This window comes from Trypanosoma theileri (assembly GCF_002087225.1).
Source record: "Trypanosoma theileri isolate Edinburgh chromosome Unknown TM35_Tth_3_V1, whole genome shotgun sequence".
NCBI lineage: Eukaryota > Euglenozoa > Kinetoplastea > Trypanosomatida > Trypanosomatidae > Trypanosoma > Trypanosoma theileri.
In genome coordinates, this window is record NW_021639845.1 from 816,276 (window position 1) to 828,281 (window position 12,006).

The 12,006-nt window shown below is 40.3% G+C and overlaps 5 protein-coding genes across 5 annotated transcripts; all 5 read left to right on the forward strand.

The window, feature by feature from the left end:
- Window positions 1-100: 100 nt before the first annotated feature.
- TM35_000034140 (uncharacterized protein) lies at window positions 101-1,009 on the forward strand (the record flags this gene model as incomplete). The annotated part of the gene is made up of 1 exon (XM_029022181.1): window positions 101-1,009. The coding sequence occupies one exon, from the start codon at window positions 101-103 to the stop codon at window positions 1,007-1,009; it is 909 nt and encodes a 302-aa protein (XP_028886727.1).
- A 1,880-nt stretch (window positions 1,010-2,889) lies between these two features.
- TM35_000034150 (putative methyltransferase) lies at window positions 2,890-4,749 on the forward strand (the record flags this gene model as incomplete). The annotated part of the gene is made up of 1 exon (XM_029022182.1): window positions 2,890-4,749. The coding sequence occupies one exon, from the start codon at window positions 2,890-2,892 to the stop codon at window positions 4,747-4,749; it is 1,860 nt and encodes a 619-aa protein (XP_028886728.1).
- A 351-nt stretch (window positions 4,750-5,100) lies between these two features.
- TM35_000034160 (uncharacterized protein) lies at window positions 5,101-7,404 on the forward strand (the record flags this gene model as incomplete). Its single annotated transcript, XM_029022183.1, has 1 exon — window positions 5,101-7,404. The coding sequence occupies one exon, from the start codon at window positions 5,101-5,103 to the stop codon at window positions 7,402-7,404; it is 2,304 nt and encodes a 767-aa protein (XP_028886729.1).
- Window positions 7,405-7,741: 337 nt separating this feature from the next.
- On the forward strand, window positions 7,742-8,374 carry TM35_000034170 (putative dynein light chain; the record flags this gene model as incomplete). Its single annotated transcript, XM_029022184.1, has 1 exon — window positions 7,742-8,374. The coding sequence occupies one exon, from the start codon at window positions 7,742-7,744 to the stop codon at window positions 8,372-8,374; it is 633 nt and encodes a 210-aa protein (XP_028886730.1).
- Window positions 8,375-9,068: 694 nt separating this feature from the next.
- On the forward strand, window positions 9,069-10,481 carry TM35_000034180 (elongation factor TU; the record flags this gene model as incomplete). The annotated part of the gene is made up of 1 exon (XM_029022185.1): window positions 9,069-10,481. One exon carries the CDS (start codon window positions 9,069-9,071, stop codon window positions 10,479-10,481), a length of 1,413 nt encoding a protein of 470 aa, XP_028886731.1.
- Window positions 10,482-12,006: the final 1,525 nt, after the last annotated feature.

Here is a 12,006-nt window from a genome sequence, read left to right on the forward strand (position 1 = left end):
TTTTTTTTTTAGTTGTTTTGTTTTGATGTACTCGTGTGTTATCCAATTGTTGTCGATTAATTTTGTTATCGTGTTATGGGTGTTTGGCTCCTGTGATGCTATGGTTGATGAAGTTCAACCTTGTGTTGGCCTTGGTAATGATTCTTTGACTGATAGTCGTGCCGATTCATCTTGTTGTGACGATTCTTCTCGTGCTGAGAATAGTAATTGTTTTCGTGTAAGTTGTGGGGGAGATTCCAGACTGCCTGATGAGTTTGAGGAGAGACCTGCTAATATTTCTCGCCGATCAAAGATTCCAAATGTGCGACTAGTTAACCGTTCTCTTAAATCTTTGGCTAGGTTAAGATTGCAGTCCTCTCGATCTTGTGATTGTGCTTGGAGAGCCAGAGTTGCAGTATTACGAGCAGATTCCGCTATTGCTAATGTGGAGAGGTGCAAAGCCCTACTTGATGTACTTGTACATGTGATGGAAGGAGGTGCGAGGGAAACAGCTATGGAATTGTCCCGAGTTGTCGCTATAGGTGCGTCGGTGTCGACTGAATCCGTTAAAGAGGCTCGAATGGCACTAGAAATATCTGAGACACAGAGAAGCTATATTGAACGTGTAGTGGGTTATGGTGAGGCAGCAGTGGATGCCGCTCTCTCTGATAATAAGAGTGCTGGAGATTTGGTGGCTGGATCTGAGCTGTTGGCGCAATTTGTTGATATCGCAGTTCAGGCTTGTAAAAATGCCGCTGTTCGTGCGGAAAGTGCCGCAAAAAAAGCCGAGAAGGCAAAGAATGAAGCAGAAATGGCGCAGTTAAAAGCAGTAAAGCAATTGGCACGGAATTCCAGAGGGATAGATGAGAGATTGGTAACCCGTTTTGTACTCAATCCCTCAAAAGAATCCTTTGAAAAGTATGAGAAAGTTAAAGAATTGATGGTTGAAGGCTCTTCAGTATTAAGCAAACAGGTGCAGGTACCTCTATTGACAATTCTTCTTGTTTTTGCCTTAAGCTTAGTCATTTGAGGACTGTTACCTTTCCTTTGCAGGTGAGATCCTACATATATGACATGCACATGGTTAGTTTATTATGGTTTTTTTTTTTTTTGCTGCTTTTTTGGTTTGATTTTTGAGTAATAATACGACTGATGATCAATTAATTGCATTTCCGTTCTTTTCGTTGTGTGATATAACTAGCTGTTTTGGAATAACTCAATCTCTTATTGTGTCGATTTCCGTTACATAATAGACTACATTGTCTTTGCATTCTTATCCTCAGTGTTTATATATTTTGATGAGTGGAGGATTTCCTTGAAATCACAGGAATTGCACATACCCTCAATCAACTCTCTTAAAGCACGAACAAGCAAAATCATACATGAAGTCTTCTATTTTCCTTCCATCTCTTAGGAAACGAGTTGTATAACGGCTAACTTTTTGCTTTCTTCAAAAAAAAAAAAAAACGAAAAAACAAGTTGCCAGTACGGAGCAACGAGTGGCAGAACAGGTGTTACAACTTTTTTTTGTATCCTTTGAACAGATATGGTAACAAAGAAAACCTCAAAGAAATTGCAATACTATTTACGAACGAATGCTTTTTTTCCACTAAATATTCATGATAGTTGTGATTTTTTTTTTTCTTATGATGGCTTTCAAGTCCTATCCTAAAACCATTCAAAGCATTCATGCAAGTGGGAGACCTGTTAGTGCTCTAATGCAATGGGGATTGCATATTCATGGTACGAAAATCTCAGATGAAATAGGAACTAAAGAAAAGTTAGGTGCAATTCTTTACGCAAGGAATCATAACAACATTCGAGAAATACAATATATTTTTAAACTGCTCAAATAATAGGGAAATAACAAAATATGAACACAATAGAAGAACACAAATACTGAGTAATGTGTACGGCTCTATTATTCTTTTTTCTTACCTTAACTGTGCTAGACGTTCCTCCAACCGCCTTGCATTGTGCTGTTGTGTGCACTGCGTGGTGATATCTGGGACGGAGATCTGCTGTCCTTTGTGTGGACGACATCCTGTGCATATGTGTGTATGTATGTACGTGTGAGTGACAACCGCATCCGTGGATGAAGACAAAAGTTGTAGTGCGCGTCTGAGCAAAACATCTTTGCTGAGTAGCAACAACCGTCACAGCTGACACTGTGCTTTGCTGACGCGATGATGCGGTTTTCTGATGTCGTCTTCCCCTTTACCACCCCTCACTCCTTCGCGATGCGGTCATGAGGAGGCCCGTAGCCACGGTGCTATGCCTGTTTAGTGGCGTACTGTGGGTGGTGGTTCTCCAAGACTTTCTGCTCCTGCTATCGCCATCACCATTATTATTATTATCACAGATGGTACTGCTGCCGACATGATGAACCAATTACAGACGGATCCCAATATCAGAGCACTGTGCGCTGAACCAATACGATGATAATCCGTACACGTTGCTGAGATACACACACACATACACGTACACGCGTGTACGTACGCCCCCCACTCACCTTTTTTTTTTTTTTCTTGTGCTTCACTTCACCTGCAATGCTGGCCGCGATGATGAAAAACTTGTCTAACGACAGGCGGACCGATTACACCAATGAGGATTCTTGAATGTGTACAAATGTTGAGCGACCTCTTGCTATCCACTATCTTTCATTCCTCCCCTCTCCCCCTCCTCTCTCCCTTTCACACGACGCCCTCGTCTAACACCCTGCATTGTGCACTGCGCTCACAGTGGGGTGATTTCAGGGGGCGGAGATGCTCGAGTACGTCTGGTGTCCATGCTTATTTATGATGTGGTTTTTTTTTTGATTTTTTGTTTGCTGTTGTTATTTTGTATTTTTTTTTATGTTTTTGTTTTGTTCTTATTTTTTTTTTTTTTTTTCTATAGTTTTAGTTGTAAATGAAGAACTATTTGGCGTCTGCACAAACGCATAGGTTTCAGAGCCGCCCTATGCGACGAAGCGGTTGGCGATCTTTAACGTTTTTTATGATGATTCTTTTTATAATGATGTTTTTGTGGCTTTTTTGGGTTACTTCTCGGGGTTTACCTTTGCATAATGATGATGTGAAGTTGAAGGTGAATGTGGAGACAGTTTCTGTAGTGGAAGGTGGTAAAAATGATCTTTTAGCAGAGTCTGGTATGGCTGAGGGTGAAGATGTTCGGACTTCATTGCGAGGTCTTGCATGTCCACCGTATGATCCTGCAGCTTTAGATAGATTACAAATTCCTCTTAAGCATCTCCCACGCAAGATACCAACGAGTGTTGCTATGAAATACAACAGAAGGGCTCACAATTGCGTATCAGATGGTGTTTGGCATCGTGTTCGTGCGGAAGATCATCGAGATATTCTTCATGGTATTGTTAAGTTAGGCCGTATTCAAAATAATTCATTCGTTTTTGATTGGGGAAGTGGTTGTGGACACACTATGCAGTTTTTGTATGATTTTTATGGTGTAAGTAGTGTTGGAATTGACGTGGCGAATGCTACAATATTCTATGCACGTAAACTTACATCCCCTAATCTTCTTCATTGTGTAGCAGACGGAACAAATATTAGTTGGATTCCATCAAATTTTTTTGATCATGCTATTAGTTTTGGTGCTGTTCTTCATGTCTACAACCATACTTTGTTTTGTAATGTGCTTCGACAGATGGTTCGAGTGGTGAAGCCTTTGGGAACAGTATATAATGGTTGGAGTGAGGAAGATGATTTCAGACGTGAATATGTGCCATTATGTTTTTCAGATTTACCTGTGAAATACGAAATTGTAGAAGAAAAAGATGCATTTTCGCATGTAAAGATATTTCCATTAAAAGCGAGACAGTTCATTCCTAACACGTATTCTCTTGTTATAACCAAAGGTACAGCAGAAGAAGTGAAAGGTATTTCAGATAATGTGTACAATGACGTGGATGCTGTGCCATTTCGATGTAGAGGACCAAAGCAGATGTTTTGTTTTTTAAATAAAGAATCAGAAAATGATGTTTCAGTTCATCATATTTCTGGAGAAGAATCTATAGTTAATGTTAAGTGGCCAACGTGTCCGCCGTATGATGCCTCATTTGAAGAGCGTCAAATACCATTAAAACATTTGCCACGCAAAAAACCTACAAGTGTTGCACAGAAGTATGATCGACGAGCAAATAATTGCAAGAAGGATGGGATATGGCATCGTGTATCTATTCATGATCATGAAGCTATTCTTCGTGTAATAGCAGAATTACTGAAGGTAAAATCAGGTGATCGTTTACTAGATTGGGGAAGTGGTTGTGGACATCATTTGGAGTTTATGAATGTTTTCTTTGGTGCTGTTGGTCTTGGAATTGATATTAGTAATAAAACTGTAGAATACGCTCGAGAAATGACAACAAAGAAAAATCAATATTGTGTAGCTGATGGGACTCGTTTGGAGTGGCTGCCATCTAATTTCTTTGATCACGCATACAGTTTTGGCTCTATTTATCACGTCTATAATGAAACACTTTTCTGTAGCGTATTGCAGCAGATGGTACGAGTTGTAAAGGTTGGAGGTAAAGTTTACAATGGATGGACAGAAGAATCTGAGTTTTCTCGAAATAATGTATTACCGTGTCTTGGTAGTATTTACAATGAAAATTGTTTCAAAATAGAGATATTGGAAGAGAGAAAAACGTTTGAGCATGTGAAATATTTTCCTCTTAAAGCTTATCAAAAGGTTCCCAACACGTACTCTCTGCTTATTCATAAACTTTCATCTTGTCAAGATACATCGAAATAATGATTAGAGAAACATTTTTTTCTTTCTTTTATTGCTTTCGTTTGCATTGTTTCTCCTCTCCTTGAATTGGTTTACTTTTTTTTTTTTTTTTTCGTTATGGCATCATGAGCGTTTAGAGAGGTGTTGTGACGTCAATCTTTTATATCTCTTATAACAGAGCCAATGATCTATATGGTATTTCTATTTCTTTATATATATATATATATATATATATATATATATACCTATCCTCTTTTTTTTTTTTTATTATTTTTTGCTCTTTCTTTTCTTGATTTTTCGCACGACTGTTCTCTATTGACTAGAGTGAGGGGGGAAAATATTTTCTTCCCCTTTCGTTTCCGTCTCTGGACGATGAGAACCCGCCGGTATAAACGGAAAGAGGAAACACCTCCACCTTCAGCAAAACAACAACAACAAGACAAAGAAGAAAAAGAAGGAGAAGAAGAAAATCAGGAGCAACATATACACGAACAGCAAGAGTTTCTTGCCTACGCACAGCACCAACTCGCTGTGCAGTGCTGTCGGGCACACGCACGTCTGACGGCCTGCACCGGCCCCGCGTTTCTCTCACTCGCCCGCGATGAGTGCAGTGCCCACGAGAACGCCTATCGTTCCGTCCGCAGCGCCATCGCCGCCTCCTGTGCGCTTGGCCACCGCTCCTGCCACGCACTGTGGGGCCCGCGCGGCTGCGGCGAACACCGTATTCTCCGCCTCGTCGCACAAGAGTGCATGCAACGGGAACAGACACTCGTGCTTTATCTTGACGGGGATACATTGAACAGTGATGAGGACGCACTCCGCTGCACCGCCCAGCAGTTGTTACAATTTCTTAAAAGTCCACAGTCAGCAAAACTTCGAGCAGCAGATTGGTCCTTGCGTACAGGGACATTTGATTTTGGGAATCTATTTGGTTTTCATAAACTTTTACAGTCAGAAGAAGAAGAAAAAGGTGGTGATGCAAGTAGTGGGGCGGGTAGTGACAATGATGAATTAATAGGACGTCATAAATCTGCGAACGGTCAACTAAAAAGAACACGTACAGAGAATCAGGAATCAAGTAAAAAAGAAACTACAAAGCGAGGTCGCGATTCTACAGTTATTTCTTCTCGTCCTTCTGCTGCTACTACTACTACTACTACTACTGCCACAGGTTCAGAAAATGAAGATGAATGCTCTGATGATGAAGATATGGACCCACTTTTGGTGACTTCCACAACAGCTTATGCTGGTGGTGGAGCATCAAGTGCTTTACCTGCTTTGCAACGTTCTCTTCTTTTAATGAAAAGTTATGGTACAAATCTTGTGGTTTGTATTCGTCGTGTAGAGAGATTTGGTATTTGGTGTGATCAGTTACTCTATGTACTTTCCGGTCTTATGCATGAGAGTGATGGTCGTGGTGGTGGGATGTCACTCGTGATGACGTCATCTACGCCGGATATTAGGCAACTTGAAAAACGACTCTCCAGTCGGCTTACATGTGAGACTCGGTGTATCCCACTTCTTCCATGGAGTGCAACTCGAGTGGCTCGGGCTTGTCTCGTAGAGATTAAGGAACGTTTGCAACATAATATAGAAAAAATGACTGTGAAAACGAAAAGAAAAACTAATCAGAAGAAAGGACGTGAAGAAAATTCATTGAATGATGAAAATAACTACATAAATAAACCTTTTACAGGATGGTGCTTTGATGTTATAAGTGCATCAAAAGAGCAGTTACAGCATCAGAACCTGGATCATCAGCAGCAAGTACATGAGGGTAAAGTGGAACTACAAAATGGCTTAAATGATAATTTAGTAGGTGGTGATTCAACTCAACTTTTACAAGAATCAATGCTAGAGATTGTAAACGTTGTCATTAATGAATTAGATTCTGTTGATCCTGCTGCTGCTTTTACAGCTGATTCTGAGGGGAGACAAAAGTCAACAGATGATAATTTATTTGCTTGGCGGATTGCACGAATATCTGGTCAATTGCAAAGTATAGGCGCTACAGCGGGACGTGTTATGGCGGCAGTCGCCAGCGCATTTGCTGAAGTTTCTTCTGGACGTTTGATTTTACTTGATAAAACCAGTCATGAATCTGTTTTTTCATGGCTTAAACTTCGTTTGGTAAGGGAAGGACGATATAACTTCTTTAGTAGAAGTTTGTCAACTGCACCAGATGCCGTACGTGCTCAATGGGTAACAGAAATTTCAAGAAATCCTTCTAGAAAAAGAAATATACAGAGTATAACAGTGTTTCCCTCTTCTTGTGAACATCACCTTCTTTTTGGTGATATGTTCTCTGATTGCCGTCTTGTAGAATTGGGATATTGTACACGTGAGATGATACTTATTCTCGCATATGTTTATCTTCGTCATGAAGGAGGTGTATCACGGACAGTAGTGGACCTACTGGAAGATGTAGCTTCATCTATGGGAACAGCAGCTGCAGCTGCTTTGGATCGCTCCGCATTTCGTAGTGCTGTTGCGGCTCTTCACCGCTGGCGAATTCTTCGTGTTGCTGGGCGGGACGGTACTGGTCTAGTCTCGTTGCGTGGCACCCCGGCAAGACTGCGTGAGTTTCTTCAAACAGTTTTGAACCGCAGTGACTATTGTAGCTCCATCCTTGGGTTAGAGGCAAGAGATGTTGCCCGTCTTCGAAGTCTCATTTAACGTTAAAGAGGGGGAAAAAAAAATATTTGGTGGATTTTTGGACATTTTTTTTTTTTTTTTACCTGACTTGTTTACTGATAATTCTTTTTTTTTTTTTTCTTTGGTATGTTATTTTTATAGTTTTCTTTCCCCTAGGGCTTTGTGGTATGTTCTTTTTGTTTATTTTTATTCTTTCTTTTTTTTTTTTGAATTATTCTTTTCATGTACGAATTTTTCATGATCACTGAAATTATATGTATATTGCAAATCTTAACAAGGAAAGGGTGGGGGGAATTGAATAAAGAAAAAAAAAAAGAAGAGAAAACACTTCGGTGCTGCATATTAGAGAAAACAGTCAATGGCTGAAGAAAACGGACAAGATGCGCCCCCGTCGCTGGATCAGACGGTGAGTGCCTCCGTGCCTGCAGGGAATGAAGGTGCGAGAAATAGTCGAGTTATTTCTGTTGGCAGCGGTGAGGAAGGGACGACGACGGTGACAGGAGGAGCCCCAACAGCGGAGGGAGCAACCACCACAGCGGCTTCAGAGTCCCCAGCACGGATAGACACAGCCGAAATGCCAGATGGGGATGAGAGTGTGGATGGAGAGTCTGCAGTCACAGTTGCAGAAGCTGCACGGGATGACACCGTGGAAATTAATGGCGTTCCACCAAATGATGTGAAGAATATCATTTTGCAAGTTCTTAGTCCATATTTTGATGATGAGGGTGGGGAGGATGATGCTCAGCACTATGATCACATAAAAGCTCAAGGATGGATTCAACTTATCTGTGATGGTATCATGGAAAAGTTGTTGGGGATGCGCCGTCCGTACAAGTATGTGGTTCATTGTATGATTATGAGAAAGTGTGGAGCGGGAGTACATGTTTGCTCCAGCTGTTACTACAGTCAGGCCGATGGTTGGGTGAATCACGCTCACGATCTCTCAGCTCATATTTACGCCGTAGTTACTGTTTATTGGAGTGCGATATAGAATGTATTCTTTGTAGAATACGCATGTGGGTATGTGTGTTTTGTATTCACGCGTGAGAAAAAAAAAAAAAAGAGTCTGAAATGTTGGGGGGTGGGTGAGAGTACGAAAAGAAAAAAAAAAAAACAGTGGCATCTCCACCTGTAAACGAACAGATCAGTGTTTATTATGTAAATGAGAAAGTCTGTATTGAGTGGAAGAAAAAAAATAAATAGAGCGAAACAGTATGATCAGGGGTAATACTCTGGGTTAGGGAGAAGTATTAACGCCATTTTTTTTTTTTTTTTTTTTAATCTCCTGCAGAAAAAAAGAAAAGAATGACTTATATTCTCTTACACCAATGAAAAAAAAAAAAAAAAAAACTAATAAATAATACAAAAACAAATACGATAAAAAGAAATAATCTGATAACCCAATGGGGAAGATGCAAGAGATGATTTTCTTTAAATTATTTTTACCTTCTGTTTTTGGTATATTATTTTTATTGATTTTTCTTTTTGATTTTGAAAAAAGGAAGTTAATCCTCCTGTTTCATTAAAGGAACCAGCGAGTACATAAAAAGTAAAGAGCGAATCTCCTTTCAGAGATATACACTCAGAAACCTACACATACATATTCACGCGCGCATACATATTTATTTACTTTCTTATATAGTTCTTAAACAAAGAGACATCACAGGGTTTTTCCTACTCCTGAAATGTTTCGCACACTCTTTCGTAGTGCCCTCTTGGCTCCTAAGAAGGAAGCATTCCTTCGTGACAAGCCACATCTTATTATTGGAACCATTGGTCACGTTGACCATGGTAAGACAACGCTAACGTCAGCCATTACAACTGTACTTGCGAAGGCTGGTAAAGCAAGGGCACTTGATTATTTCGCTATTGATAAATCACCAGAAGAAAAGAGCCGTAAAATTACTATCAATGCAACACATGTGGAGTATGAATCAGAGAAACGCCACTATGGTCATATAGATTGCCCAGGTCACATGGATTTCGTAAAAAATATGATTACAGGTGCCGCCCAAATGGATGGTGGTATTCTCGTTGTGGCAGCTAATGATGGATGTATGCCACAAACCCGTGAACATTTATTAATTTGTTCACAGATTGGTTTACCTGCACTTGTCTGTTTTATTAATAAATGTGATATGATGCATGGACAGGAAGATATGATTGAATTGGTGGAGATGGAGGTACGAGAGCTTTTGGAGAAATATAAGTTCCCTGCTGAAGAGACACCATTTGTTCGTGGATCTGCTGTAAAAGCTTTGGAAGGTGATGCTGAGAATGAGGCCAAAATTGTGGAACTTATTAAAAAGTGTGATGAGTGGATCCCAGACCCACCACGAGCTACTGATAAACCTTTTCTTATGGCCATTGAACACGTCTATGAGATTGGAAAAGACAAGAAGACTGTTATTGTGACTGGACGTGTGGATCAAGGACTTATGAAGGTTGGTGCGGATGCCGAACTTTCAGGCTTCAGCGCCAAGAAGGCGACCGTAAAGGTGAGTGGGATTGAGATGTACCACCGAACACTTGATGAGTGCATGCCAGGTGACTCCGTTGGGGCGAGTATCATCGGTACGGGCGACACGACAAGTTTGTCTAAAGATAATGTGGAGCGCGGTATGGTGCTCTCCGCACCGGGTGCCACCACTCTCTTCAACCGTGTCCGCGCGCAGGTGTACGTCCTCACAAAGGAAGAGGGTGGTCGACACACAGCGTTTAGTCCACATTACCGTCCACAACTCTTCTTCCATTGCGCTGATGTCACTGCGGATATTAACTTCCCGGAGAGTGAGAAACTTGCGGCGGAGCTGAATAAGAAGTATGGCCGTGATGCGGATGATCAGAAGAAGAAAGAAGCGGAACTGCGCGAATTTGAAAAGACTCTCGTATGTATGCCAGGTGATAACCGTGAACTCGTTCTCACCCTCGCATACCCGATGCCAGTGGAGAAGGGACTGAAGTTCACCATTCGTGAGGGCAAGATCACTGTTGGATGGGGTGCCGTCACCGATTGTCTGGCGCTTGACCCAAAGGTAAGTATTGAAGGCGTCAAGCAGGCAAAGCCAATGCCAGGCAAGCAGAAGAAGAAGAAGTAAATATTAGTGGAAACAACAACAACAGCGGTGACAGCAATGGAAGAAGGAAAGAGGCAACAAGTTTCTGAAAAAAGACAAGAAGGAAATTAGCAGAGGTGAGAGAGAAAGAATGGAAACCTGAAGGAGGAAAATGAAATGTGTGAGAAAAAAAAAATAACGAAGGATTTACGAGGCAACATTTGCACCTGTTTTTTTGTGTCCGCGTATTTGTGTCACAGAGCGGTGTGGCACTGCATTCCTTCGCTCTTCACAGAATGCGAAAGAAAAGAATTTTTTTTTTTTAAAGGGAAGAACTACAGAAAGTTGTTTTGATATCATCACCAAAGCTTTCAATGATGATGAGATAAGGGACGCACGTGTACACGCAACACATTGATGCAAACGAAAGCGTCAAATTGAAGAAAAACAAAAGCAAAAAAACAAAAACAAAAACAAAAAAAAGAAGGAAAAAAAAAAGAAAAAAAATGATAGTGTAGCAAGAAAGAAAAAGGGAAAAGAGAGAGAGAGAAAGAGAGAGAGGGAGAAAGCAAGCACATCTCTGCTCATCAGTGTATTGTTTTGGTTTCTCAGCACTACTGAAATGCGAAAACAGGGAAAAGAAAAAGAGAAAAAAAAAACACTTTCATATGAGAAAGGATCATTATTCCTCCTTCACTCCCCAATTCATTCTCCTGATCATGCACATACTTCTGACGGAAGAAATTAAAAAGAAACAAACCGCGAGGCGAAAAAAACAAAAAGAACAAAGGAAAGATAAGTGATTTCAACAGGCACAACTTCTAGAGCGGCGAAGAATGTGTATGCGGGTCCATGGGAAAGAAACGGAAAGAGGGAGGAAGAGAGAAGGAAAGCTGTGGAAAGAAATGACATTTCACACATAGGCTAGAGGAGTGAAAATGTTGGAAGGTAATTCCCTCAGGCAAGAATTTTATCTTTTTTTTTTTTGTTTCTTTCCTATTATGGGAGTATAATATTTTGACTCTGGTTCCCTCTGTCAGTGATGATGATATAGTTATTATGTACCTTGTAAATCCGTTTCTCCTTTATTCCTTTTCTTTTCTTTTTGATAGTCTTATTCTCAAAGGCCATACACTTTCTTATTTTAGAGAAAGAACCTTGTGGAAATACTTCACCATTACATTGAAAGACGGTACAGTCTACTCTACGGTTATTTTTCTGTCGATGTCTAACATTCCTATAGGTATTGTGGAAGGAGATGAACTGTAATTGTCAATGACATTATTATTATTATTATTATTATATAATGGTTTTATTCTTAACAGTCCCTAAGAATATGGAGATCACTTCTGGGTATGTAAATAATTGCACCTATGCAGATTATACGTTCTTTCGATATATAGCGTCCAGTACTGCAAAGGTTTTTTTTTTTGTGATTTGCAATTATTTTTGAATTCAATCCCCACCTCTGTTGATGTTATGGCATATTTAATTGTGAAACACATAATTTTTTTCTTCTTTTACTTCACTGGTCCTTTGCTTTCTTTGTCTATTATCCTTCTCGTCT